General features: G+C 41.9%; 1 protein-coding gene across 1 annotated transcript in view; it reads left to right on the top strand.

Moving 5' to 3' along the window:
• The window catches only part of commd1 (copper metabolism (Murr1) domain containing 1), a 40,504-nt gene extending 13,116 nt beyond the window's left edge, over positions 1-27,388 (top strand). The window contains exon 3 of the mRNA XM_063212900.1: positions 27,193-27,388. Within this exon, the coding sequence (XP_063068970.1) occupies positions 27,193-27,300 (108 nt within the window). The 3' untranslated portion in view covers positions 27,301-27,388. The remainder of the gene's footprint in view (positions 1-27,192) is intronic.
• Positions 27,389-27,814: the final 426 nt, after the last annotated feature.

Genomic DNA, 27,814 nt, shown 5'->3' with positions numbered 1-27,814 from the left:
ATAGCCATTTTTAGCTGCAAAAATGACTGTACTTGGAGCATACTAGAAAAAAATGGTTTATTACTTAGTAATGGTTTAATCGAGCAACGTTTCGACCTTCAGGTCTTCATCAGCCTGATGAAGACCTGAAGGTCGAAACGTTGCTCGATTAAACAATAAATAGACAAGCAGTGTCGCGGACTTCTCTTTTCACTTGGATTTACTGTCATTGTCCTTCACCTGGCCCATCGGGTGGGATGTGCACACATCTACTCCTCTGAACTCATTACTTAGTAAACCTTCATGTGAAGATAAAATTTGGCAATAGGCAGCCCAGTTTCGATGAACAGCATAGTTGCAGTACCTTTTTTGACCATTTCCTGCAGAGTGTCCCTTTAAAGGGGCACAATGTAGGATGATGTAGTTTGCACGGTGCCCGTGGCATGTGTGGCATTGATTAGCACAACACGTGCAGGGGCATACAATAAATGAATTGTGTATTTTAAACTGATTTTCTCTTCGGTGGAAAAACTTCTTAAAGCCAAATGGGTAAAATGCACTTGGTGAAAGACTACAAACACTGCAAAAAATATTTCCAAATGCCTTTTACTAGAAAATTTTAGGTTTGATGAAGACCTTAAATATAGCCCTTTACTATGTTTTGTAGCTTATTTCAGTTTTTTAATGTCATCTATATGTTTTTTGCATTACCAACTGTTTAACACAGTATTACACTGAATGACATTTTATGGGTAAAAATGCATGTTCCTTACTATTTTCTGAACAGAAAATAATAAACTTAATCACTCTACACTCCAATGTACCCAAAAAACTTGAAAAACGGTGTCGGGGAACAGTTTTAATTTTTTGAGTAAAGAAAACCCTGTTTCGTCTTTGACCCAGCACCAACTTAAAATGTCAACATTTTTAATACCTTTTTTAACCTTTTCACCAAATTGGCTGTTATTAAAAATTGAAAAAGTAGGTGTCACGATATAACCAGCTTTTGCGATACATGTATTGCAATCCGGGATATCGCGATATCGATACATTTTCGATATATGGTGCAGCCCTAATACATAGAGACCCTTTAAACCAAAAATTAAGTCGTAGTAGAAGTGGCAATATCAAGGGGGTCTCTACAAATGGCACCCTGAGTTGCTCATGGGCAATTCAGCCATATAACCCAAGGACACTTCAGGACCCGCACCCCTGCTTGGGAATCACTGGTCTAGGAGACCATGTCAACCTGACATGACGAGTTTGCCCTTTGTCGAATCTATTGGTCAAAACAATAGCTTCCAAAAATGAAGCCGGGTATGAGATTGTGCTACTGCTAGTGTTTCTGCATGGGGGCTATACAGCCCTCTAGGGCATGTTAGGGAGCCCTAGGGGTCGTGTTGAGAAGGATACAGCTGAGAGGGGGAAGTGCTTAGTTGCCATTGGGTGGCATTAATCTATTTTATTTTTTTATTATTTTACTACAAATCTTTTATGTATTTATTAACAGGGGTGTTGGCAGCTTATGATGAGGTCCAGGGGGTGTAGGGAGGCTCTCGTGAAATCAAGGGGAGTGCTTGTTCTGAAAAGATTGAGAACCACTGTGCTCAACTTTCTCTTCGGAGCTAGTTGGTTAGGAGGAGTATGTTGTTCCGTGGTTTTCCCTTCAAAACACATTTGCATGGCATTTGTGTCCCTCTGTTGTGTAGCTCTTTTGGAACATAGGTATGCTCCCTCTTACATAATGCTTTCAGGTCAAAACACTAGTCTGGTGTTTTGCATGTTGTTTGTCTATCTTTTTTTTAGGTAATTCTTATTAGCATGCTTCCTATTCTACCGTACCAAAGAGGAACGCAGGAACTGCATATCTGATCGAAATTGAGTTTAGACCGGAAACAGGCTTTATCATACCTTCTTTGTCTTGTGTAGAAAAATCTCGAAGTAAAAAAAAAAGTCTATTTCTGGAAATTCAAAATGGCGGAAAATGGAGAAGATCCCCCTTTCCATGTAGGAAAAGTGCAATTTTCCCATTCATAATGAATAGTTAGATTTTGTTGGTGGTGGTACGTATTCATGAAAAAGGTAACATTTGTGAATGGGCAGCATGAACTCGGGAAGTAAACCTACTAAAAATATTACACAGTGCACCTTTAAGAGAAGAACTCATGCAAATGTTATGTAAACATCCGTCTCCGCTGAGCTGCCACCGACTCGCCTCATCCCACACCTATTCTGTTGTATCCATCCTAGGGTTCTTTATAATATGCGGACTTTTGTCGTACAGTACCTATCCTAGTGTTTCTCAACGGGGGCTCTACAGAACCCCCAGGGGACTTTAGTATGCGTAGGGGGAATTGAGAAGGATACATCTGAGAGGAGCCGTCCTCATTGGGGAATAATACTATGATTATACTAATACTATTATAATAATTAACACAAAAGGGGACCGTGGGAGGCTTATGATGAGGTCCAGGGGGTGTTTATTCCAAAAAGGTTGAGAACCACTGATCTATCCCATATGACCTTTTCTCATAATGTCAGACACATTCGATTGAATGTATAGCAGCAGGTAGGTAAGTTGCATCCAATGGCATAGTAGACCTAAACCAACATGTACACGCAAGATATTTTTTGGCTTTCTGGGCCTTTGCTTGCCGATAGGACAATGAAAAGTTTCAGGAAGTGAATGTGGAGAGAGAGATGTGGTAGGGTTGGGAAATGACCCAGGCCGGATTTGAACCCGGCTGTCCCTGAGCATACAAGCCCATTGACCCCTTTACTGTTCGTAAACAGATATGACGTAATTTGGCTGCGTGCGCATCGTTGGAACAAAATCAACCATGCACCGTTCACTTGTACAGAAATGCGACTGGTGTTTTTTCCGAAATAAGAGAACGGATGGTCACGCTAACTTCAGATATGCAGTGGGAACCACAGACACGGGCGTTCCTGATGATGTCCTCAGTCCAGTCAGTAGTTTAATGTCTTGTAACAACAAATATCTCCTATGCTTCTGGAACAGCCTCTTCCCTCTCAAAATAGCATAACAAGTGTACTTTTCAGAATCTCTATTTTTTTATCAACGTACACGCTTCAGGATGGCAGGGTTTCTCTCTTTAGGGTCTGCACTGTCTGTTCGTGTGTGTGTGTTCATATCCAGTTTTACATACAGCTTCCCCACTCCCTATTTTACCCATGCCTGCAGTTCACCTAGGTGCTGCTGTCAAGAGAGCTCAGCCCATTCATTCTGAATGGAGTCTGCACTCCTCCGTTGGCGCCCCTACAGTGCAGTACCACCCGGAAGAGTGGAGTCTCTCGTAATACCCTTAAAACTGGTGTTTTTGAGTCAACGATGCGCACGCATTCGGTGAGGACCTCGATTATGAACGGGTCAATATGTGGGGGGCTTAGTGCACTATGCCACAGCGCCCCCTCACCACTGTTTTCTATGTTTTTCTGTCTCAGGCCAACGGGAGTAATTAACACCATTTTCGCTTCAAAACAAAGCTTGCTTAACGTCATCACGAAACGGGTAAATTTTTAAATGTGTCTGTCCAGTGCGAAGTTGCATATCTAAGATACACAAAGGATTTGACAAACAATGAGTAAACACAATGCAATTGTGCCTTGGCAGAGGACTTCTGTTGGCAGGTGTCATCTTTCCTGACAACCACACACATAGCCTATTGTATTAGTAAAACAGTGGTAAATTGTATGGTATATTGTAGTGGGACAGTAACACTTCAGGCAAATAAAGTAAATGCTCACTGAAAGACACAAGCACTAAAGTTAATTATAATAAGATCATAATTTTAGAGAATTCTGTTTTGGGGCTTTTTTGCTTTAATTTTTCGACGGGACAGTGAAGCAATGACAGGAAGTGAGTGGGGAGAGAGAGAGGGGGAAGGGTCAGCAAAGGACCCGAATCTGAATCGAGCCCTGGTCAGCCGCATAGTAGATGAGTTTCCTACCGTTAGTGCCACGGTGAGGCCATAAGATCATAATTGTATCGCCAACTCCCATCTGTAAGTGTCTGTGTAGATCCCTTTACATTTGATGAAAAGTATCTCTCAAATAATTTGCTTTAACAGAACGATATCCTCTTAGAAATGAATATGTGGCAACTCGTCTTTTTTGGGATTATACTGTAGGGTAGGGCATTGTCTTCTCCATCTAGATAAATGGAAAATATCCATACTTGCCTGGGACAAACGATATGATATGAAGTTGGTCGATTGTGAATAATGTCCTGAACAGTACAGATGAATGTGGTTTTGGCCACTCCTCTCATCTGTTGGTTTCTGGGAAGGGCGTTGTCTCCATCTAGAAGATAAATGGAAACCATCTATCATTTTCTAGAAAAAAAAAACCAATAACGATGTGAGGTTGGTCAATTTCTCAGAGCACTCTGGTATAATGGATGCCACAAAGCATTCTGGGACTTCATATAAAAGTTGCAATGGAGGAAGGCACCAGTCTAAGTGTTTTCAAAGTGACACAGCAAAATGAAAATTCTGTGGAATGACATCAGTTCTGAATGGTTTGGAAGCAACAGTAAGGCAGTAAAATGGCAGTTGGTGGAGGAAAAGTATCATTTCAGTTGGTGAAGTTCACTATTGTTCAAAAAAGCAGAATTGAAATCCTGTGTTCTGGCAAGACTTCTCTCCCTTTTTAAGCAGTCAGCAGCGCAAACAGAGTTTGCATTTCAAAGTGCAAATATTAAAGTATTAACCAAACAGGACCTGAGGTGTGGCTTCTCTCTTTAAAAAGAAAATAACTACCCGAAGAAACAACCCTAAAAGCAAACTTAACTGATAAATGAGATGTAGTCACTCAGATCCAGTAGGTCTCTATGTGTGGAAGAATGGAGTGTTTCTATCTATGCCCTTGTTGGTATGCGAGTGGATTAATAGGATTAAACCTACCCGTCACTTTAAGACTTTCACTTTACTTCACTCGTCTACGGCCCTTTCAACTCTGTGAGTCAACTAGCGTGAGATGTCGGTCAGTCCCAGGAAGTGCTGTGGAGTCGAGTGATGTGTGATAGCCTACTTCTTCCTATTCCTGTTCCTATAACCCAGTGGTTCCCAAACTGGGGAATTTAGGAAGACTGGGGGGGAGGTCCGTGGAGGTACTGCAAGGGGAAAATATCAGTTTATCAAAACTCCCGGCTCTGTGTAAATGGGGTGTGAGATTCCTGTCGTAGCTACGTAGGAGTTAGCTCCCTAATGTCATGGCCTACGTCAAGCTGCCAGTCAACCCATTTAAGCCTGGCACCTCTAAAAAACGCCTGCTAAATGCTTAATCCCTTTTTGGGAAAAGGTGCCCTCAGCCTATGAAAACCTAAATATCTCAACTTCTGAAGCACTTAAAAACATGAAATACATTTAAAAGTTAAGACCCTCATCTTGCATTAGAATTCATTCAGCTCTAATGTACACACATTTTTAATTAAAAAAAAACGTTCCAATCTCAAGAACCTAAATGCAGTGTCTTTCTCGCTCCAGGCACTTAGGTCAATGCAGCGTATACCCAGGGTTAAGTTAAATGGGTTAAGTCCCCCCACGGCTTTACCATTAACCCAGTGATGCCTGATGTTGCGTTGCGCAACATTGGCCCTGGTGCCCGGAGTTGCATTACGCAACATTCAGGCTCATGAGATTTGAGACAACTTAATTAAAAATCTCTGTTTGTTTGAGATCAATGTCACACATTCTAATTTAAGATGATGGTCTTAGCGTTTAAATGCAACTTTTAAATGCATATTTTTATGTGCTTCAGAAGCTGAGATATTTAGGTTTTTATAGGCTGAGGGCAGCTCTTTTTAAAAAGGGCTCAGGCATACAGCACCCTTTTTTGCAGGTGCCTTAGGTGTTAATGGGTTAACAGGCTCACGCTAAAGCCATTCTGAAGCATGCTCAACTGTAGACAGTCACTAAAGATTATTTATACTAAAATATACCCAGCATTTACCAAGCATGAGCCATGCCAGGCAGGCTATTCTAGGAACTATTCTCCTGCAGTGCACACACTAAGTAGCCAGGCCGTGCCCTCCTAGTGACGTAACACCTTCAGTGTTGCTACCAGTCAGGTCAAGAGCAATGCAAGTTCTTTCTGAACTCCCGAAAAATGGGGAACTCCTCCCACTTTGTCGGGAAGCAAACAACCATTAGCAAACCAAGGGAGGCGGGTCAACCATGCTGTTTGGGAAATGTTAATTGTTATGCTCTTGGTCAGACCAAGTCTCAAAGAGATTTGAAAGTCGAAGATAATCAGGCTACACACTAAGTGGATATACTGTAATCTGTTTCCATTCATTGCCGACAGTGACGGTATGTCACTCTCTGCCTCTGTCACCACTTCAATTACTTTCCAATGGCAGATCAAGGAAGACCTACACAACGGATAAGTATACTGCCCTACAAAGGAAAAGTGCAGTAACATAGTCTATCAAAATTAAGTTTAGACTGAATTACCTTGTGTGCCTCCTTTATCCTTTAATTACACCTCCTTCATCTTGCATCAACGCCTTATGGGAGGGCGTTGAGAAGGAGACCACTGAGAGCGGGTGGTGCTTAGTGGCCATTGGGGGTCATTTGTTTTATTTTCTAATACTAAATGGGGCGATGGCAGGCTTATGATGAGGTCTAACGTTTATTCAAAAAAAGGTGAGAATCACCAATGTATATGGTACCTTCTCTGTCTGCAACAAAAAACACTTAATTGTTGGTCTACTGTACATACTGTAATCTGTCCCTGATACTGGCCCACCAAGTAGTTCCAAAATCCATATTGCCCCCAAACAACTACAGCCACCAACCACAACACACTAAGTGGGCATACATAATCTATTTTCCTCTATTAGCGGTCCAAGGAAGGCATGTTAAAATAAATATAGGCCTACTCGAGACAGACTGAGCTACTTCTCTGTGACTAGATCTAGGGATGACCAGAGCACTCAGCATACTTTTAGAGATTTTTTATGCTGTTTCGACACACCGGTGCATCTTCCAAAAGCAAAAAAACTCTGAAAGTGTGCTGAGTGCTCCGGTCTTTCCTGGGTCTAGTCACTGAGAAGTAGTCCAGCCTGTCTTGATTCTGCTGTCCTCAACTGTGAGCACCACAAGGGCTGAAGCGCAGACATCCTTTCACTAAAAATATACTACTCAGCCCCCTCTACAGCTTTGCCGTTTGCAGACTAAAGAAGACATACACACTCAACATGAAGCCATCCTGACACATGCCCGGTGGATTCACTGCAGACACTAAAGATACCCGGCATGCTGAACATTTGCCAATCCTGAACCATGCCAAGCAGTTCCAGGAACCATATTGCCCCCCTTCTCTCCATCTCCATGATGTCTACTACAGCCACCACACACTAAGTATAATCTATTGTCTTCATCTAATGGACCGTTGGGTCTGCGTCAGGCTCTTTGTCAGTCTCCCCACTGTCTCTCGTTTAGACCTCTAATAATAGTACATATCTTAAAATAATTTTTGGAGCGTCTTTCAAGATACTCAAGGACAAGCGCCAGATTATGATTCCACGTGCCCCCTGGGCCTGACAACAAAACAATGTATTTCATTTACGTTCTGTCTACGTTTAAAATACTGGCATGCCATTTCCTTAGTAGCACTGCATTAAAGGGGATTGCCACTATTTTGGGGCTTAATACAGTTAAAATCGTTGGCTGGGGTTTATAAAGGTGGTAAAGTGTCTTATTTTTCATGTTAAGCGTTGTCTTGCTTTAAGACAGGTTAAAAGAGGGAATATGTCGCTAAGCTAGTGAAAGTCAATGAATCCGTGTAGCATGCTACAATGCTACACGGATACATTGACTTTCACTAGCTTAGCGACATATTCCCTCTTTTAACTTGTCTTAAAGCAAGACAACGGCTTACATGAAAAATAAGACACTTTACCACCTTTATAAACCCCAGCCAACGATTTTAACTGTATTAAGCCCCAAAATAGTGGCATACCCCTTTAACATTCTCTGCATTGTCATGATGATGTCTCTGCAATAGTTATTTTGGTAGACCTTTAGATAACTTGTTGGATGAAAACGCTTTTCACAGTGATGGCCTTTCACATGAATGGAGGATTAGGTGTGTTTTCAGAGTAGACCTGTGACGAAAGCTCTTTCCACACACACGGCAAGAAAAAGGGTTTTCCCCTGCAATGGATCCTCTGATGGGCTTTACCATTTCTCATGTGACTTACGGCCCTTCCCCACACAGCTAAATTCCGCTCCACTCTCATTGGCTTTGAATGGGGGTGATATCGCTCTTGACGGCGCAGAGGCGGAGCGGTCCCACCATGGGACGCGATTTGATATTGGCGAGTTCTCAATATCATGCAAATTAGGAAGGGTGGGAGTTACAAATTTTCCAGAAAACATGGCAGCGATTTCTGTGAGTTCAACATTAAAGTTTTAAATGCTTATAAATGTCATGACAAGCACGGATTGATGTGAAAATGCAGCACAAACTTATTTGACACAAATAGGTTACCCCACTTTGTCATTTGATCACTCAATGTTTTGAGCTAACCGGGGAAGCTAACGTTAGCATTTTACCAGAACCAGGCAGCCACAAGCTTATATCAGACTTCTTATTGTACTTCTATAACGATATAACGGGGCCTAAATGTTATCTAGGACCAAAACACAATCACATTTACAGTAAGCCATGTAGACACTGTGTTGTGGTATTGGGTGGGTAATGTGTGCAAACGATGGTTCGCCGTTTGCTATCTCGCCAGGTCTGCAGGCTGTCTGCCGCGAGAGGCTGACTGGGCCGAGAGGGTTGAAAGACGGGTGAGGAGCGCAGTGTACCCCGATGAGTAACTAGTGGAAGTATTGGTGAACACGCCCCCAGCGCGATATTTGGCTCTGCAAAAAACTGGTAGTCTGCTGTGTAGGGACTAGACTAGACTTTCCACAGTCAGAGCACTGAAAAGGGTTTTCCACTGAATTAATCCTCTGGTGTGACTTGAGAGAATGTGGTTGTTTAAAATATTTTTCACAGTCAGAGCACTGATATGGCTTTTCCCCTGAATGAACCATCTGGTGCGACTTGAGATGGCCCCTTCGTTTAAAACTCTTTCCGCAGAGCACTGAAAAGGCTTTTCTGCTGAGTGGATCATCTGATGCTTCTTGAGAGCGCTCGTGTTAGAAAAGCTCTTTTCACTAGTCAGGCCATGTCCACTTAGTGATCCAACACCTTCGGTGTTGCTTCTAGTTAGGCCAAGAGCAGTGTAAATATTTTTTCTGATCTCCCAAAAAATCAGGAACTCCTCCCACTTTGTCAGGAAGCAAACAACAAGTGGCAAACCAAAGGAGGCGTGTCAACTGCGGTATGGGAAATTGTTAAGCAGGGTTTCTGCACATTTTGGATCACCAAATATAAGACTTTTTAAGACAAATATAAGACCTCTGATGATAAAATATAAGACCACCGCTCGGGGTGAGGCATTGCAATATTGCTAATGTTATTAGTTTGCATTGCTATAATGAAATGTAGGCCTAGTACATAATTATATATAATTAACAATATTATATGATTACTGTGCTTTTATAGTGTAGCCTAGGGTAAACACAGTGTAAGCAGTAGCAAGGTGCAACTGATCTGTAGGCCTACAGACACCATGCATGCATATGGTCAGTTAACTGACAACTGGCATTTAATTGAGGGTCCCACGCATGTTTTGACGGCCTATGCAAAAATCAGATGAATGTTCATCAAATGCCTTTAAATGTACACATTAAAAATGGCTCAACAATTCATCATTTCTGATGGATAAATAGTTGAATGCACTTAGGAGAGAGGACACCTGGTGTCAAAAGGGTTAAAATGTATGACTACTCCGAGTGCCGTTCCTCCTCCTCCAGCTCGCGTTATCAGAGACGGGTAGCAGAAGCAAGCGTTCTACTTTGAGCTTAGCCTGTCTATAGTTTGGTGTTCTCTAGATGGGCGCAAGAAACAGCGCACAACTTGGAAGCGATTTCCAGCATGTCCATAACAAGCATTTAGCGCGTTTACCGTTGCCCATCTGGTTACCGATTTGGACATTACGCACCTTGCCAGATCATTGGCTTCGTACATATTCTGTTACTCAACCGATTTCGTATTGCCTCGCGCTCACTTCCTCATGCTGCCATCATGTTAACGAAATCATTTTGCATTTGACAGAGGCATCAAATAGCCTGTCACGTATCTAGAGGCAATTTTGAAAGTGTAGGCTATTGTATGAAGGAACAATTATTTTCGAATAGGGTCATAATGGACTTTAATGAACCCTTTACATTTAGCAAACGCTTCTACCCAAACGCGAGGGCATGGCTAACATGCACGATAGACAACATTTAATACACTCAACGACTGATTAGGCTATGCGTCCTCCCGACACAGTTAACATCAAGCTTCATATTCCGACGTTGCTTTGGATAGCAGCTAACCGTTTTATTTATTGTCCTCAAGCCACATTACACTGAACGTGCATCTATCTACCCATCTCGATACACGTTCATATTTTTTCGACCACTTTTTCGACTGTTTCTACTAGAACATGCAAGTAGGCTAGACGCTGCGCCCACAGGTCTGCGGCTGCCCCCCGCTGTGTGGCCAGCGGGCTGCGCTGCGCCACAAACACAGATCCGTTTCCTCTACTTTTCCGCATCTTGATAAGGGACGTATGCCGGTTAAATAAGGTTTATAGCGTCAAAAAATAGACCCTTTGTCTTACACTCAAGCTACCCAGATGAAATATAAGACCTCCCACGTAAATATAATACCACACTTCCAAAAATTGGCGAAATATAATGCTTTATAAGACCTTAAAAAACAAATCTCAAAAGTAAGACTTTATAAGACTTTTTAAGGATCCGCGGAGACCCTGTTAAGCTCTTGGTCAGACCAAGTCTTGAAGAGATTTGAAAGCTTATGATTATCAGGCTACTTTTCACAGTCAGAACACTGAAAGTGGTGCATTTGTTGAATATCTCTCTCTGTGTACTGTTTTCATCTGTATTTTCTCTCCCATTTTACGGGATCTGTTCAAAATCACCTACTACATTAAAAAAAATATATGCATTTAAGATGATATTGCAAGATCCATGGACGTAACTAGCAAGTTCAGCAGGTGCGGTCGCAAAGGGGCGCCTGACCTCCAGGGGCCCGTCACGTCACCATCCCCGAATTTTAAATAAAATGAAGAACTCTCTGATTTAGTTGTGAAATTGACCTTGTGGAATTGGCAACAGAAGTAAGTTATCAAAACTGCATTACATATCCCCGTGATTGACCTCTGAAGGCCTGTCGTGGATACTCTCATCAGGGCCTGTGACTGACTTGTTATGCCAGTGGCGAGATAAATAGAGGCTTTATAAATTGACTTCAACACAACACCATATATCAGCTTCCACCATACAGCATGTATGTATATGCTATTGGAACCCCCACTAATGGATTTCAGTTTGTGAAGTCCAAACTCCATCTTATAGTATAAAGGGGAAAAGTTGACTTTCCAAATGGATAAACCAGACTTTTAAAGTGTGGTGATGGCACTAAGGCCAACTTCAGGCAAATCCACAGGGTGACACTGACAACAGTTGTAATTAAAAACCCTTTATTTAATCTATAGCATTACTTCAACAGTAAAACCACCAACTGGCTTCAACCCTTACTGGGTCCTTATCAGGGATACAAGGGAGGAGTCCCACGGGTGACCTGTTTATCAACTCTGAGGGTCATTTGACATTTAAAAAACAAATACAAAGTATGTACAATAAAGACTTCACATTAACTTTGCACAACATAATCTGAGAATAGCAAATATCAAACAGTTATGTTCTATTCATTCCCATAGGCCTATTCATCAGCGCAATATATTCATTCCTAATTAGAGATGCACCAGATCCAAGATCCGGTTCTGGGAGGATAATAGGATTTTTCACAGGATCCGGTCCGGCAGGATCTTAAGCAGTGGATCCAGTATCCGGCAGTTACCTAAAAATCAGGATCTGGTGCATCTCTAGTTTTTACATGAATTTAGTTTTTACGGAGTGAAAGCCCTTTGGAAGCGGCCAGTGCAGGCAGTGTGGCAGTAAGCCAATGAATCTAAAAAATAGTTTGAGCCAACGTAATAGAAAGGGCCCACGTGTGTGAGTAGGCTATGTGTTTCAACCCTTTCGTAGGATCCGGTATCCGGTTATCCAAGTATTAAGCAAAGGCTGTGAATACTTTTGTAAATATGATTTCTTTGTTTTTTATTTTTATACACATTTTTATTCTTCACATGGTCATAATGGATTTTTTTGTAGGATTTTGACAACAGAGATTCATTTGTAGCATTTGGAATAAGGCTGTAAGATAATAAAATGTGAAAAATGTGAAGCGCTGTGAATACTTTCCGGATTGACTGTAAGTTGTGACAAAATTTTAGGCTATGGACAGTACTGGTATCTGGCTTGGTTTGAGTTCTGCAGGGAACAGGTTATTTACTGTGGATAGGATACATCGTCGGCGTTAGACGAACAGCAGATCCGTTCTCGCCGTCGTTCGTTTTCTCCTTCTGTCTTTTTTATTCCTTTTTCCTTCCTCTGTGCGTCTCTTGCATATTGCAGTTTGTGTACTTTGGCAGCGGCCATACTTTCTCCAAAATGAAGGAGTCCGTCTATGCTGGTTTGTCAGGTCAGAGAGGCTCTAAGGGTATTACAAGAGACTCCGCTCACCACATTTCCGGGTGGTACTGCACTTTAGGGTCGCCAACGGAGGAGTGCAGATCCCATTTATAATGAATGGGGTGATCTCTCTCGACAGCACCCCTAGGTGAACTGCAGGAACGGATCGGACGGCGAGTTTGCCGGCTGTATGTAAACCGGCTGTAGTCAGGTGCAGAGTGCCTTGCCTCCTCACTGTGGGTCAGGTTGAAGGAGATGTGTCTTTCCAGTGGGTCTGGGATCTGGGAGCATGAATTTCTGGATCGCTTTTCCCATTGGTACTCGTCTTCTTTGTATTCTTGGTAGTCGTAGTCTTGGTTGTTGTAGTCTTGGTTGTTGTAGTCTTGGTTGTTGTAGTCTTGGTTGTTGTAGTCTTGGTTGTTGTAGTCTTGGTAGTTGTAGTCTTTGTAGTCGTAATCTTTGTAGTCGTAATCTTTGTAGTCGTAGTATTTGTAGTTGTCTTCATCTCTCTGAAATTTCCGCTTCCCCCTCTGTTCGATAATTGTGTCAAGTTTTTCCAAGGCCGATTTCAGTGTTTCTTCGTGTGGGATCTGTGCATCATACTTCCTTTTAAAAGAAGGAGTCGTTCTTTGCTGATGGTGTGTAGACGCTGTGTCAGGTGTGGAGGGGAGCTTCTTCTCACTGCGGTTCAGGTTGAAGGAGATGTGTCTATCCTGTGGGTTGGATGGGGGACGCTGGATCAGTGGACGGGGCTGTCTGGATCGCCTTTCCCATCTGTACACTTGGTTACGTTTGTAGTCGTTTTTATCCCTCATGAATGCCTGCATCTTGGACTGTTTGAGGTTTGTTTCAAGATTTTTCAAGTCCGTATTCAGTTTTTCTTCCTCATATGGGATCTGTGCGTCTCTTGTTCGACTCATAGACGCTCTGAGGGTCTGAATGCGTTCGTTCACAGCCGTCCTCTCGTTCTTCGCCTGTTCTATGAGTAGCAGCATCAGGTCCCTGGAACACTTGTTTAGAATAGATTCCCATGTTGTCCTAAATTCCTCCTCAGCAATGCATTTGGCGGGGAATACATCTATTCGTAGTCCTCTTGGTATTACTCCCTTTCGCCAATAGTCTGATAGTGAGACGATGTTGCAATGTAGTCGAACGTCACGTTCCATCAATTGTCGTAGTTCAGAAAAGTGTTTGTTTTTTGTACGTCTCGTGGCTTTGTCTTGAAATGAAGATGGGCCTGTGGGAATGAATAGAAAAGATATTTTTAGAATAATTTGGTGTTTACTATTCTATGATATGTTGTGCAATACTCAGTGGTATTTATTAGCGGACTATAGGGTAAGTTCTTGTGAAATCAGACACTTGAAATGAGTTGAAATGATGAGGTTGAAATGAGTTGAATATCAGCCATGGTATCACAGCCATGTTCCTGGATCAACTCGATTTCGATTCTTAGAGCTTTAAATCGATTAATCACTATTCGACTCAATTCCATTCAATCTGAAATGATTCACTCCGTTCCTCTCTTGGTGCCAGGAGTTCCCCCAAAAGATGCTGTAGCCTATTTTTACGTGAACATTTCAAAGAGTTGTGGCTTGACGGTGTTAACACATTGCAAATATTTTAAGTAGTAGGTCTAGGCCTAATAGACTAATACCTACTGGGTCCATAGACCTAAATTAAACAAAATGAACAAAAAGAAAAAGAACCAAAAAAATCGATCTTGTGTCCTGTGAATCGATTATTGTGAATTTGAAATTAAATCGATTCAAAATTGATAAATCAATTATTATTATTTTTTACCCAGCCCTATTCATAGGATAAGCAGACTTAATGTGCCACAGGAGACAAATTTTCATTTGTATTCATTGTTGGTTCTCTGGGATGAAACATTCACACCATGAGGGGAGTTTAACAGCTTTTTAATGACTGTGTAGAGTTTGAGACATGCATGCCGCGGGCACCCAAACTTGGCCAAACTGCAGAGTGACTTTAAGTCAAATTATCTCTGAAATTACTCAAGAACCATCATTTCAGGTGTTGTTCAGAAGATTGCAGGCTAGGTGGCGATTTTAATCTATAGCTTTTTTTGCTATTCAAAGTTTATATTTTGCATTTCAACTTTTACTATTTTAGTATCTCATAATTCCTACTCGGATAACTATTGTGTTCCATATTGTTGTGTAATTTGTAGAGACAGAAAAGAGCTTTCAAACAACACCAAGACCATCTCCAGTGTTGCCAGATTGGACGGGTGCCCGCCCAGTTGGGCTACTTGGGATGAGCCTGCGGGTAAAAAACAGGAAAAATTGGCCATTTGGCTTTTTTTTTTTCAGCCTGTTTTGGGCCCATAGAAGTGAATGTAATTTGTTGAATTTGGGCGGAATTTAGCACATTTTGGCGTTTTTTGAGAGCCTTTTGGGCGGGATTTGATCACACACATCTGGCAACACTGACCATCTCTTTGTTACTTACACTGAATGACATGAACAAGGAGAAATGAACTGAAAGGACCACTTCAGTCAATTTCAACATGCTGTTGTATTGTTCACGCTACCCTTGACTTCTCAGTACCTGCCCGGTGATGCCACATTTTTCGACTCAGCCCTGTTCGAGATATGAGCTATTCTAATGGGGGCAGCGTTTGTTTACATTTAAAAATAATAATAATAATAACATAGGCATACTCCAAATATTTTCCCAAAAAGTTCCACTGTTTGCTAGTTGTCTGCTGATGCTGTATTTTTGAGAATAAATATATATATATTTTTGTTTTAATGTAAATAAAGCGCTGCCCCCATTGCAATGACCAGGATCTCGGAAAAGGCTGAAGAAGAAGGGAAAAAAACTCTGGTACTTACAAGTCCAGGGTAGTGTGAGCATTACAACTGCATGTTGAAATTGACTGAAGTTTTCCTTTAACTCAAACTTTCTTAGTACGTTTCTCTGTTAGTATTAGTGCTAGATTCATGAAAATTCAGTTCTGGGGCTCTACTAAGGGTGGGCGATACATATCGTCTGCGAAGTTATCGTGAATGTTGTTTTGACGATGAGTAATTTTGCAATATCGAGATATTTTTATGAAGTCGCTAAACTCAACAAAGCGCTGTGACAGGACTCCTCCAGACAGCGACGACAGCCAAGCCTTTGAGCCAATAGTAATGTTGTTGTGAACTGGAGAATAAGTCTGTGAACCAATGAGCAGACAGTGCTGAGGGGGACGGGCTGCAGCGTTTTTAACAGACGGAGAGAGAGAGATCTTGTGTCACTCATGCAGTGCTTCTGCTGCTGGGCAGTGAAGGAGAGTTGCTGTTATCCAAATGGTGGATTTATATGAGGAATTCAACCATTAAACCAGCCATTGCATGATGCTGAGGGCGTTTTGGAACTATGTGCTTTAATCAGCAACTGTCTGTGATTATGGAAAGCCAAATAGTTAGGAAGAGAAATAGCTTTGTCTCTGGTCTGAGAAATCGCGTTAGCATGCTAGTTAGCGAACTAAGCTAAGCAATGTTGTTCTCTACAAATAGATTGGCTGTTACTCACTACTCAAACACCCACCTGCATGTATAGATATCATAACTGCTTAGGTGGACAAGTAATGTTAAGTTAGACTCGCGCAGTGAGTTAAATTACAATGTGTGAAATCCAACACATGCAATTTGCAGCTGCCATAGTTAGGTTCTGATTCCTATCTACAAATGCACTGTTTCCAGTCAAAAATGACTGTCCTCTAACAGAATCATTAGCAATACATCATAAAACTATTTTTTATTTACATGGATATGTTTTCATGACAAGTGATGAAGTATTACTTTACAGTCCAGCATATGCATATTATTAAATTCAAAAAGTGAAAGCTCTTCAGCACAGCATTTTTCCCCAACTCTCTGTCCCTTCCCAGTTGAAACACAAATGCAGCACTACTACCTCCAGTGCAGAATTGAAATTAGTCTGGAATCATGCACAAATCATAGACAGCATACATGTGTAGCTTGCAATGTTCTGCTTTTCTCACCCTTCCCTGCCATGCCAAATTCCCATATTACGGTACACATTGATCCCCCCTTCCCCCCCCCCCCCCCCCCCCCCCCGGAATTTTGGAAATTATTGTCAAATTATCGTTATCGTGAAAATTCTAAAAAGTATCGAGATAACTTTTTTTGCCCATATCGCCCACCCCTAGGCTCTACCACTAAAAAGTTGTATTAAACACAAAGTTGTATTAAAATCTGGGTCGGTCAGGTACCAAAGTGTCTGATTTCACGTGAAATGACCATGTAGTCTTTCTACTGCAAGAGCAGAGTTTACAAAGTTGGAGAACAAGAGCGCTCAGAAATCTTTCTACTGCTATGGATAAACCAGGCTTTCATGTCTACTAAAAACAACACAAAACAATGTTTGAACCTGCTCTAGTATGCACATTTGGCACTGATGAAGACGAGAACAAAATGCTTTCATAAATAAACAAACTCTGTATTTAGCATTTCTGTTGTTGCATCCCAATGCCTCACATTTAGACAGCGTGTTTTGGATTTGCTGATCCGTAACCATGTTGACTTACTTTTTTTAACTTATAACTTGCTGTCTCTTGCCTCCAGTATACCCTGGAAGAAGACTCACTGTAAGTCAACTGGACCCTTTCTAGTTAAACAATGGTTAAATAAATGTTGACTTACATTTTGCAGAAGATCCGCCTTTATTGCACTGCCCAGCATCTTCTTCTTTCTGTCCTTTCTTGTTATCGACGGTGGTGTTTACAAACTCCTTCTCCTCTTCCTTTCCTTTTCTTTTGATATCCTTGGTGGTGTTTACAAACGCCTCTACCTCTCCCTTTCCTTTTCCCTTGATATCCTTGGTGGTGTTTACAAACGCCTCTACCTCTCCCTTTCCTTTTCCCTTGATATCCTTGGTGGTGTTTACAAACTCCTTCTCCTCTTCCTTTCCTTTTCCCTTGACATCCTTGGTGGTGTTTACAAACTCCTTCTCCTCTTCCTTTCCTTTTCCCTTGACATCCTTGGTGGTGTTTACAAACGCCTCTAACTCTCCCTTTCCTTTTTCCTTGATATCCTTGGTGGGGATTGCAAACTCCTTCTCCTCTTCTTTTCCCTTTTCCTTGATATCCTTGGTGGTGTTTATAAACTCCTCTACCTCTTCGTGTTCTTCTTCCTTGATGTCCTTGATGGTGTTTACAAAATCCTGTCCAGAAATAATAGGCGACTCATCCACTTCCATTTTCCACTTTCCATCCAAGACTTTTTGCAGTCCAGGCCTCACATCCACTAATGGATTGGCAAGAATGTAACCGTATAAGAAGTCATCAAAATCCTCTACTTTTATCTCCTTTTTCACAAATGCCGCAGGTTGTGATGCCATTTCAGTTCTATCCTTGGCTCAGAGCTAGAGCTTGATGAAGACCACAGTCACTTTTTAGGTCAATTGTCAGCTGTATATCTAGTTACACAACAAGGTCAACTGCCTTGTAGTGTAGAATTGTAGTAAGAAAGCCAACACAGGATTCCTCAACACTAGTTTTACTGCTACCATCCAGCAGCAAGATGTGGCCAATTGACTACCTGTGGTGCTTATATCATGGCCCAGTAGACCCCACTCTGTGGAAACTAGTGAAGCAAAGCATTATGGGAAGGAACCCCTGTGGATGGATGACATTCACACCTCCAATGGTGCTCAGATGGACAAACACATTGGGGTGGGTTGAATGGATGGGGGAAGGTGGCCAAAGCCATTAAGGGGGTTGGGTGAAGGTGGGCACAGCCATTGGGGGGTGGGGGTGCTTATGAGCATGAATTGTCTGCCGCGTTCGTTTACGTCATTAATGGTTCTCCAGCCAAATGGCGTTAAGTACGCACTTGAAGTCTGTTAAGGCCTTCAAGGTTACCAGAGCCATTTGGGATTGGCTGGAGGAGGAAAGGATGATCTTAGTCGTAGATGCCGTCCAGTGGATATATGAAGGGAACACAACAGGCCCAGGGTGAACCAGTAATATTGTACTAAGAAAGCCCAGACAGGATTCCTCACTTTCCTCATACAGTTTCACTGCTCCACCTAGCAAGAGATAGGTGACTGACTACCCTCTAAGTCAGGGGTGGGGAACCTTTTTCATTCAAGGGGCCACTTCAAATTCATCCGAGGGCCGTAAAAGTCCTCCGAAGGCCGTATTATGAACACAAACCAGGATTTCCCCAGCCTGATCTCCAAAAATTCTGTGCTCCTGGACACGGATGTTAAGGACACGAAATCCGTGTCCAGGAGCACGGATTTTGCCAAAATTCGTGTTCCTGGACACGGAATTGTTTTCCGTGCTCCTGGACACGGAATTGTTTTCCGTGATGGGCACACGGAAGTGCTTTCTATAGGCTATTACCACAGCACTGTGTTAACTCTATCATTAGAAAATACATACCAAATGCTAATCCTAAACAAAATAATGTTATAGCAATTTAAGTTGTGCTCTGACCAAAACATTCCCTAACCTTAACCTGTCATTAAAGACATATTTTTGAGAAATACCTTTTCCAGTTGGTTGCTAGGCTATCAAATTCATATAATGAATGAAAGAAAACTAGCTGTGCCTAGACCAAAACAATCCCTAACCCTTACCTGTCAGTAAGAAATGTTTTTTTTTTTTAATATTTGAAATTAGAAAAATCCTGAGAAAACACAAGACTGTGGAAACATAGAGCTGTGGGAGTATAGAGAGCAATTCTGTGTGTCCATCACGGAAAATAACGACCTCAAGGGCAGCAAAGGGCCCTCGAGACAGAGGTTCCCCACCCCTGCTCTAAGTCTATGGTGTATACTGAATATCATGGACCACTCACCCCTGAATTAAACAATGACTTTTAATCCTTCCCATATACTGTAAGTGAGAGTTGAATTTTTCACAAAATATGATGCCCACTATGATGTCTCAAGGATTTTGTGGGATTTTTTACATGGGGTTCTATGGAATCAGTAATGTTCAATGACAATTCTTGAAGAACTGGGAAAGAATCCTTACTCCTCAAACAGTTAAAGGTCTCTGGAATGTAAAGTAGTGAAGATCAAGATCATGGGAAGTATTGTTGTGACCTTTAGATTGATTCACTTCACTGGTTCATCGTATCAACATCTTGAAAACAATGTGTGCACACACACACAAAGCTTTCCCTGTTTACATAATGCTGCAAAAATGCCTGAAATGTGAACGCATACTGTATTTATCAGGGCATGCACAATCCAACAATGAAATGGCATGGGCTGTAAAATATGTGTTGCATTCATAATGTGTAAATAAAACAAATGCCATAATCATGCCAAAAGAGTTGCAACACAAATGTCATCCCTGCAGCAACCTCCTGCTGCTTGATGGGCTATTTTTCTCATATCGACAACAGCTGCGCTGATGATCTCTACTGATGAGTAATGGGCAGTTAAAACATGCAAGTTCATAATCATGTCCTACACTAATGGGCAGCGGCAAACAACAGCAAACATGGCACCAATTCTACCTGTCTTTTGCTTCAGATCACGGAAGTAAAAAAAAACCCTCTCTCTCTCTCTCTCTCTCTCTCTCTCTCTCTCTCTCTCTCTCTCTCTCTCTCTCTCTCTCTCTCTCTCTCTCTCTCCCGTTATGAACAAGATGAAAGTTTTATAATAGATCCACTTGCCAGGCTTCATAATATGACATGGGATTGACCAAAAATAAATCCCAATGTATCATGCCCATGGTGCACAAGTTACAAGCTGTCACCGTGGTGACAAACACTTGTACTTCAATTTCCATCACATCAACAATATGTCTGTGAACTTCTTTGTTACAGTTAGTAACTAATACACATTGTAAACCATGTGAGTTGATAATTATGTCAGATATAATGCAAAGCAGCAAGGAGAGGCAACATCATTTTTTTTCTCTTCCTCCCGTGCCAGACTAGCGAGACAAAAATATCTCTCCTATACAGGTACGCTTACAAAACATGATTATAAATAAAATGAATATAAGTGCAAAACGGCTATTTAATTCCGTCCACTCACTTGTGATCACTTGTGGCTTGGATGCTAGTGGTTCTATCCTCTTCCAGTGATTATGCTAAGCTATGCTAATACCTCTAATACTAATAAATCTAAGTACTGAACACACTGAGAAGAAAATATACAGTATTCATGTTTAATATTTAAGTAAGCTTACTACAAATATGTGAAAATGAAAAAAATGGTTCCTTTAAAGACCAAAGTCACTTCTGCCATTCCTAAATCTAGTGCAATTTTCAACATGGTCAACTGAAGTGTTATATTAAGGCCCAAAAGCCTGTTACTCACCAGTAATCTTCAAGAGTCTTTGGGATGTAAACTAGTCAGGCAAATGGTCATAGGAATGAATGCCTCCATGCATGGCCACCATTCACACGTCTGATGGTGCTTAGATGGTCACAGCCATTGGAGAAAAGGGGTGCTTGGATGGAGAGGAGAAAGAGGACCCCGGCTATAGGTAAAATAAACATGTGAAGATAATTATCTGCAGTAAAATGGGTGACTATGTTTAAATACAGTACCCTCCATAATTATTGGCACCCCTGGTTGAGATGTGTTAAAAGCCTTAAAATAAATTCAGTGTTTATTGCAGAAGAATACTGTCACACTGAAAATTGTAGGAAAATGTAGCCTTCAACTCAAATGAATTGTAAGAAAATAAAAAAATCCCTGACTAAAAAATAATTATTTTTCATTAAATCACCTGTTCCACAATTATTGGCACCCTTAACAATTCCCAGGAAATAAATATAATTGAAGCATTTCTGTCATTTCTACAGTAGTTTACAAAGTTTACCAGAGTATGTAGGAACATTTAATTAGTAATTCATCACTTCCTGTTTCCCTGGGGTATAAATATGACGTGACACAGAGGCCATTTCTCTTATCCACTCTTAAACATGGGAAAGACAAAGGAACACAGCATACAAGTGAGGCAGATGTGCGTCGACCTTCACAGGTCAGGCAGAGGCTACAAGAAGATTGCCACTCAACTGCAGCTGCCCATATCCACTGTGAGAGGAATAATTAAGAAGTTCAAAACAACTGGAACAGTGGTAAACAAGCCTGGACGAGGACCCAAGTTTATTTTGCCACCACGCACAGTGAGGAGGATGGTAAGAGAAATCAAAAGATCTCCAAAGCTCACTGTTACAGAATTACAACCTTTCCTCACTCACAATCATAAACGCAAGTGTCTGGAGTTCGCCAAGCAGTATTGGGGCTTCAACTGGGACCGTGTGCTTTGGTCAGATGAGACCAAGATTGAGCTTTTTGGCAACAAACACTCTAAGTGGGTCTGGCGTACCACGAAAGATGCGCATGCTGAAAAGCACCTCATACCCACTGTGAAGTATGGGGGTGGGTCAGTGATGCTGTGGGGCTGTTTCGCTTCCAAAGGCCCTGGGAACCTTGTTAGGGTGCATGGCATCATGAATGCTTTGAAATACCAGGACATTTTAAATAAAAATCTGTTGCCCTCTGCCCGAAAGCTGAAGCTGGGTCGTCACTGGGTCTTTCAGCAAGACAATGACCCTAAACATATGGCCAAATCTACACAGAAATGGTTCACCATACACAAAATCAAGCTCCTCCCATGGCCATCTCAGTCCCCTGACCTCAACCCCATTGAGAACCTGTGGGGTGAGCTGAAGAGGAGAGTACAGAGGAGAGGACCCAGGTCTCTGGATGATTTAGAGAGATTCTGCAAAGAGGAATGGCTGAAGATCCCTCTTTCTGTCTTTTCCCATCTTGTGAAACATTATAGAAGATTAGGTGCTGTTTTGTTGGCAAAAGGGGGTTGTACAAAATATTAACACCAGGGGTGCTAATAATTGTGACACACATTATTTGATGTCAAATAATTATTTCTTTATGTGGGATTTTTTCCCCACTGAATAAATGCACTTGTATTGAAGGTTGGATTTTTCTCTTTTTTTCCATTAAGGTTCCATATTATTTAGAAAAAAAATAAAATAATTGGAAGCTAAAAAACACATCTCAACCAGGGGTGCCAATAATTATGGAGGGCACTGTATATGACTGTTTAAACTTCATTTCAACTAGCAGGGGACATATGATGAATCCATAGGCCCCTGGGCCTGACAACAAGAAAGGCCCCCACAATGGGTGTTGCTAGTTTATTTGATCCAGGATTTTATTGATCCAGGATTTTTGGGCTGCTTGAAGTCTGGACTCTGCAGTACGGGCCCGCTGCAGAGGGCCTTCTTCAGGTCGTTGAAGGCCGCTTCATGCTGGTCCTCCCACCTGACTCGGACTGAGCCAGACTTTCTGGTGAGATTGGTGAGATTTTTGAAAATGCAGTTGTTAAGTGCTATTAACACAGTTAGAAAGAAGATATAGAGGCTTGGAATTCCGGGCCTTCTTGTCTCTTGGGCCTCCCGGTGTTCTGTCGAGATGTGTTGCCTCGTCGAGATGAGCGACCGGTCGCCCTATTCGATAGTGGTGTTCTATCGATTTGCGATGCCTCATCTAAATGAGCGACCTTGATTTTTCACGGAAGGCGTTTCAATCGGTCCACGTAGGACTGTTTTAATAACCATGAATTTGTTTATTTCACGGACAGTGGTGTGCAATCGTTCGTGTGGAGTTTAATAAGAACGTGCGACTGCTGACCACTAAAAAACCGTGAGCCTCTCGTTTGAGTAGGCTAGGTTAAGTTAAGATACAGTCCCAGGAAAAAGTTTGTACACCCTTTGAAATTTCTTACCTTTCTGTCAAAATTGGTCATAAAACATGGTCTGATCTTCCCGGAAATCACAAGAAGGAACAACCAGAGTCTGCTTTAACTAATTCAACCCAAACATTTTCAAGTTTTCATATTTTCATTGGCCATAAGATGTAAACATTCACAGGACAGCAAGGCATAAGTAAGTACACCCTTGCATTCAATAGGTTTTAACCCTAAGTTAGTCACAATAACCTCAACCATATGTTTCCTGTAGTTGCAGATCAGATTAACAAAACAATCTGGATGTATCAGGTCTCCCTCTTCTTTAGAAAACTGCCTCTTGTCAGCAAGGTTTGTGGGATGTCTGGAGTGCATAGCTTTCTTGACTTCATGCCATATAATTTCAATTATTTTTTGTCAGGGCTTTGACTGGGCTATTTCAGAATGTGTATTTCATTATTATGAAGCCATTCTAAAGTCGATTTGCTTCTAAAGTATGGGTTGTTGTCACATTTCAGGACCCATACTCTTGTTTGCTTCAACTGTGTGACAGACTACCTCACTTTTTTTCTGTAAAATATCTCGATAAACTTCTGAGTTCATTGTTCCACTGATAATAGCAAACTTTCAAGGGCCTGAGGCAGCAAGGTAGCCGCATATAATGATGCTCCCGCCACCATACTCAAAGGTGGAGATGATGTTTTGGTGAAGGTGTGGTTCTCCAGTTCTCCTCCAAACATGACATTGTGTGTTCCCCTGAACAATTCAACTTTGGTTTCAACGTTGGTCTACAGAATATTTTGCAGTAATTCTATGAAGCATATAAATGCTTTTTCGCAAACCTCAAAGGTGCAGCAATATTTTTTTGGACAGAAACCCCATTAATTTTAGATTGGCAGAATGAATCCCATTTTTAGCTATTCTTGGTTACATCTCCTCTTCTGAGTATGGTGGCGGCAGCATCATTATATGCGGCTACCTTGCTGCCTCAGGCCCTTGACAGTTTGCTATTATCAGTGGAACAATGAACTCAAGTTTATTGTGATATTTTACAGAAAAAAACGTGAGGAAGTCTGTCACACAGTTGAAGCACACAAGAGTATGGGTCCTGAAATGTGACAACAACCCATACTTTAGAAGCAAATCGACTTTAGAATGGCTTCATAATAATGAAATACACATTCTGAAATAGCCCAGTCAAAGCCCTGACAAAAAATAATTAAAATTATATGGCATGAAGTCAAGAAAGCTATGCATTCCAGACATCCCACAAACCTTGCTGACGAGAGGCAGTTCTCTAAAGAAGAGGGAGACAAGATACAAACATATTGTTTTGTTAATCTGATCTGCAACTACAGGACAAGTCTGGTTGATGATATTGCAACTAACTGAGGGTTAAAACCTACTTAACGCAAGGGTGTACTTACTTATGCCCTGCTCACCTGTGAATGCTATGGCCTTATGACCAATAAAAATATGATAACATGTAAATGTGTGGGTGGAATTAATTAAAGCAGACTCTGATTGTTCCTTCTTGAGACTTCCGGGAAGATCAGACCATGTTTTATGATCAATTTTGACAGAAATGTAAGAAATTTCAAAGGGTGTACAAACTTTTTCTTGGGACTGTACGTGCCATATGAAAGAGAGTTGAGTTTGCGCAAATAGGCCCCTACTGGAGAAAGTGTTTGGGATAAGGGCCTGGGGTTGTTTAATGCAGTAGGCCTAATTTGCTGTTGGTTTGGTTTCAATGCGACGTGGGCTCGCAAGGCAAATTGCCACATGAAATCATGTGCTGGGATAAACAAGCGCGGTTTAGATATTCCCAGATAGCAGATAGCGTATTGTGGCTTTGTTTTGGCAGATGTCTGTCTTTTAATGACCGGAATCATATTTTCATAACATCGCCACCAGTGCATTTCTTATTAGGCCTACCATGTTCAGACATTTTACAATGCAGTCGATTCAAATTCTTGAGTGAAAGGGTGGAGGGAGCATTTTGACAGCTCAATCAGAGGTGGCGATTTTTTTCCATTTTGCAATGAGAACGCCTCCTCTACATAAATAGTGTTTTCTGATCGATGTTACTGTTCGAGGCTGACTGAGTGTGTGAGCGATTACGGTTAGGCAACAAAGTAGCAAATGTACGAGGCCACGCTATTTCGCAGATTTTCCAATGATCTGGATGATCCACGCTATTTCCCGTTTTCCCCCCAGGGGATATATCGTAACTTTCAGTCCATGACAGTCGGTGGACAGGCTATAGGCTACCTAGACTATGGATGACTGGTGGTAACCTCAGGATGACATAGGCTACAGTTTGAGTCACTAAAGTTGACAGCCTCAGGGGATCCTGTATCGTAACTTGCGGTCTCACAATTCGATGGGCAATCACCCGCGAAAACCACCGCGAGGGTGTGCGCATGCGTGCGCATGCTCAGTAGCCTAGAGAATCACATCTCGACGGGTCGCTCATATAGACAGGACACCGGCCTGTGGTAATCCATCCCTGCCAAAGGACACTTCACAGACCAAAGAAGGCCTACAACACAATCAATACTGTGCCACCCTGAAACATACCCAACATTTACCAACACCTTGACCATGGCAAGCACTCTGCTCTACAAAGGCAAAGTGCTGCAACTACGTACATTTTTTGTCAAAATAGAGTTTAAACTGAAAATGGTTTCCATTACACCTGGGTCAAAGACGTGCAAAATGGCATTGTCATTCAGTGTAACGGATACCTTCTGCTGACTGTAACGGTAAAAAACGTGATTTTTGAATTGTTTCAAGTGAATGGATGACAGCCGAGGCTTTCATGAATTCACTGGAAAAAAATAAAATAAAAAGAGACACACACACACACACACACACACACACACACACACACACACACACACACACATTGGTAGCACTGCCAGGAAGTACATTACCATTCCCACTTCTCCTCCACCAACGGTCCAGCACATCTCCACCCACCAGCCACAAACACACCACACTAAGTGGATGTAATCTATTTTCCTCGTCTAATGGATGCCTGTTGCGGCGTCTGTCTCCAGGTCTCACCACTCCCTCTCCATTTGACCCCTACTACCCTCCATTGGCTTGCCATTAGCAGACCAAGATGTGCCCATTTTTCACATTGGAGCAGGCTTCACTCTTAAAGGGGCACAATGTAGGATGACGTCATTTGTGCGGTGCCCGTGGCATGCCTTGTCTCAAAATCTACACAGTAATGGTGGGGTGGCGTCCACGCCAATGTCTTATCCTGAGCGTTTCGCTCGGTGCGTAATTCCAAGAGGAGTATAATAAAAAGGAAGAAAGGGGTCGCACACTGGAGCTGAATACAAAATCAGCTACATACAAAATCAGCTACATACAAAACTGTACTAATGTAACTGTAACTGTAACTGTACTAAAAGTACATCGACTGACAGGGTGCTGGATCAGTCTCCAAAAGAATGTAGAAGTAGTAGTAGTAGAAGAACTTTATTGTCCCCATGGGGCAATTTTGTTTGCAGTACAAACGCTGGCTCCAAACATGAGACACAAACAGGCATAACAGAGAGCAACAGACAACCAAAACAAAAACAAAAAGATCAAACAGGAAACACAGACCTGCACAAATTAGCACGCCCTACACCAAAGCTGATGACTAGAAGAGGGGAGGGATCTGCCCACTGCTTGCAAAAGGCTTGATTCATAGGGAGCATACAGTCTTTCTTTAACTTCTCCTGACGTGTCCTCTCTCTCATATGTGTGTGTCCGTGTCCGTGTCCGTGTGTTCTGTTCTCTTCACAGGAGTCGAACTTTGTGTGTGTGGAGCTGGACGAGGCTAAGGTGAACCACGTGCTGAAGAGGATGGCCGAGATTCAGGAGAGCATAGACAACATCGTGCACAAGACCTAGTGTGCGTGTGCGTGTGTGAGAGAGTGTGTGTGTGTGTGTGTGTGTGTGTGTGTGTGTGTGTGTGTGTGTGTGTGTGTGTGTGTGTGTGTGTGTGTGTGTGTGTGTGTGTGTGTGTGTGTGTGTGTGTGGTGAGAGAGAGAGAGAGAGAGAGAGAGAGAGAGAGAGAGAGAGAGGAGAGAGAGAGAATAGAGGAGAGAGAGAGAGAGAGAGAGAGAGAGAGAGAGAGAGAGAGAGAGAGAGAGAGAGAGAGAGAGAGAGAGAGAGAGATTGGCTGTTGTGTCATAGTGCCATGCCCAACATGCATTTCTGTACTCTTGCTCATTTCTTTGTGTTTGTGTGTTTCTGATTTTCCTGTATCTCACATCTTTTAAAAAAAAAAATGTGTGCGTGTGTGTGTGTTTAATACAGACAGTTCCACAAGAAAAGCAAAATTATGTCATACAAATGTGTTTTCTGTTGTAATGTCCATATTCCAGCACTTGTTAATAATACAAAACGTGTACCTTCTACTAAA

This window comes from Engraulis encrasicolus, chromosome 1, assembly GCF_034702125.1.
Source record: "Engraulis encrasicolus isolate BLACKSEA-1 chromosome 1, IST_EnEncr_1.0, whole genome shotgun sequence".
Lineage (NCBI taxonomy): Eukaryota > Metazoa > Chordata > Actinopteri > Clupeiformes > Engraulidae > Engraulis > Engraulis encrasicolus.
Note: the sequence above shows the minus strand (reverse complement) of the source record. Positions and strands in the feature narration are given on the sequence as shown.